The sequence below is a fragment of the Eimeria tenella genome, genomic scaffold, assembly GCF_000499545.2.
Source record: "Eimeria tenella Houghton genomic scaffold, Eth_scaff1608, whole genome shotgun sequence".
Taxonomy (NCBI): Eukaryota; Apicomplexa; class Conoidasida; order Eucoccidiorida; family Eimeriidae; genus Eimeria; species Eimeria tenella.
The window spans coordinates 1-2294 of record NW_013544073.1 but is presented as its reverse complement, the minus strand read 5'-3'; the positions used below and the strand labels follow the sequence as shown (position 1 = coordinate 2294).

At 56.4% G+C, this 2294-nt stretch overlaps 1 protein-coding gene across 1 annotated transcript; it reads left to right on the top strand.

Annotated features, from left to right (window-relative positions):
• Positions 1-98: 98 nt before the first annotated feature.
• On the top strand, positions 99-2059 carry ETH_00026745 (uncharacterized protein; the record flags this gene model as incomplete). Its single annotated transcript, XM_013379224.1, has 2 exons — positions 99-175; positions 358-2059. Coding segments are annotated over 2 exons (1779 nt in total), but the record flags the coding sequence as incomplete, so codon positions are not given.
• Positions 2060-2294: the final 235 nt, after the last annotated feature.

Here is a 2294-nt window from a genome sequence, read left to right as displayed (position 1 = left end):
GGGGGCGGCAGGGCGCCTATGGCAGCAGCAGCAGTAGTAGCAGCAGCAGCAGCAGCAGGGTTTAGGGTTTAGGGTTTAGGCATTGGATTTATCTTCAGGAGCAGCTAGAGTCGCTAAACGCCTGCATTGATGATCTCAAAAACAAAAACGACCAACTAGAAGCCGAGAAAGTCAAGTAAGCTCCAAACCCTAAATCCTAAACCCTAAACCCTAATTTCTATTCCCTAAACCCTAAACCCTTTTTTCTTGGGCAGAACACTGCTTGGCGTAGGGACGCTGCACCACTTCCACCGGCCTCCAGTCTGCAGAGCCGGGGATGAGGGTTTAGGGTCTAGGGTTTAGGGTTTACTTGTTCAGGATGAAGCAGGAGATGCAGCAGCTGCGGCGGCAGCAAGTTATGCAGGCCCGAGAGAGCTCGAAGGCGAAGGAAGCAGCAGAAGAAGCAAAAGCAGCAGCAGCAGCAGCAGCAGCTGAGAAGAAGGCGCTGCAGCAGCAGCTTAGGGACGCGCAGCAGCAGTTGGAAGAGCAGCAGCACGAGCAGCAGCAATTGCGAAAGCAGCTAGACAAGTTGCAGCGGCAGCACCAGCAGCAGCAGCAGCAGCTGCAGCAGCTGCAGCAGGAGCAAAGCAGACGCGACAGCAGCGACGCAGGGGAAACTGCAGGTCTTGCTGCTGCTGATGGTGAGGTCTTGAGTGACGCAGCAGCAGCAGCAGCAGCAGCAGATCCTGCTGCTGCAGAAGATGAAAAGGAGCAGCAGCTGCAGCAGCAGGAGCAGCAGCAGCAAGAGCAGCAGCAGCAGCAGGACAGCAGCGGAACTGGAGACCGCCCAGAGTTGTTCGGAAGCGGCAGCAGCGAGCCTGAGGATGCAGCAGCAGCAGCAGCAGCGGATGCTGCTGTTGCTGCAGCAGGACGCAGCAAAAAGAGCAGCAGCAAAAAGAGAAGGAGAGGAGCTGCCAAGGAGAGCAGCAGCAACTCAAAGAGAAGGAGACTAAAGAGACCAGCAGCAGCAGTAGCAGCAGCAGAGTCCGGCAGTGCAGAAAGCAACAGTGAGACAGAAAATGAGGAGACGCAGCAGCAGGAGCAGCAGGAGCAGCAGCAAGAACAGCAGCAAGAGCCTCAGCATGAGCAACAGCCGCAGGAGGAGCAAACGCAGCAGCAGGAAGAGCAGCAGCAGCAGGAAGAGCGGCAACAACAGCAAGATCGGCAGGAAGAGCAGCAACAGCAGGAAGAGCAGCAGCAAGAGCAGCAGCAGCAGCAAGAGCAGCAGCAGCTGCAAGACCACAAGGCAGACCTGCCTGCTGCCGACAGCGAAGCTAGCAGTGCCAAGTCCCCAGCAGCAGCAGCAGCAGCAGAAGAGCAGCAGCAAAGGGAACTGCCTGAAGCTGCAGCGAGCACTGATGCTGAACCTATGGACCAGCAGCAGCAGCAGCAGCAGCAGCAGGCAGAAGGGGCAAGCGGCGCAGCAGCAGATGCAGACTCCTCGGAAAGAGCGGAAACGGCAGCAGCAGCAACGCAGGCAGCAGCAGCAGCAGACGCAGCAGAAGCAGAAGCAGCAGACGCAACAGCAGCAGCAAAAGAAGCTGAAGCGGGAGCAGCAGCAGCAGTAGCCACAGAAGCATCAGCAGCAGCAGCAGTAGCCACAGAAGCATCAGCAGCAGCAGCAGCTGCAGAGTCAGCAGCAACGGAGGCGGCAACTGCAGCAGAAGATGCAGCAGCAGAATCCGCAGCAAAAGCAACAGAAGCAGCTGCAGAAGCAGAAGCAGCAACGGCAGCAACAGAGGCAACTGCAGTAGCAGAAGCTGCAGCAGCAGCAGAAGCAGCAGCAGAAAGCAGCAGTGAAGAAGAGATGCCCCTGGGTATGCTGGCAGCCAAGCGAGGCGCTGCTGCTGCTGCTGCTCCTGCTGCAGCAGCTGCTGCACCCGGAGCAGCAAGAGGGAGAAGGGGCAGGGGAGGCGGCGCAGCAAGAGCAGCAGCAGCAGCAGCAGCAGCAGCAGGCAGCAGCAAAGGGAAGGCAAAGGCAGCTCCTAAGGCAAGAGGAGGAAGGAAGAAGAATAAATGAGGGGAGGCGGCGCAGCAGCGGCAGCAGCAGCAGCAGCAAACAAAGCAGCAAAAAGAGAAAAGTGACAAAAAGGAAAAGGAAAATAAAAGAAGTTTAAAAGTAAAAATAAAATTAAAACAAAATGCCAACCCCACAGGGATGCCGAGGTGTACGTACACCTCAAGAGGGCGCTGACAAAATTATTATTTATTTGTCTTTAACCGCTCATTTAGGGTTTAGGGTTTAGGGTTTGAGC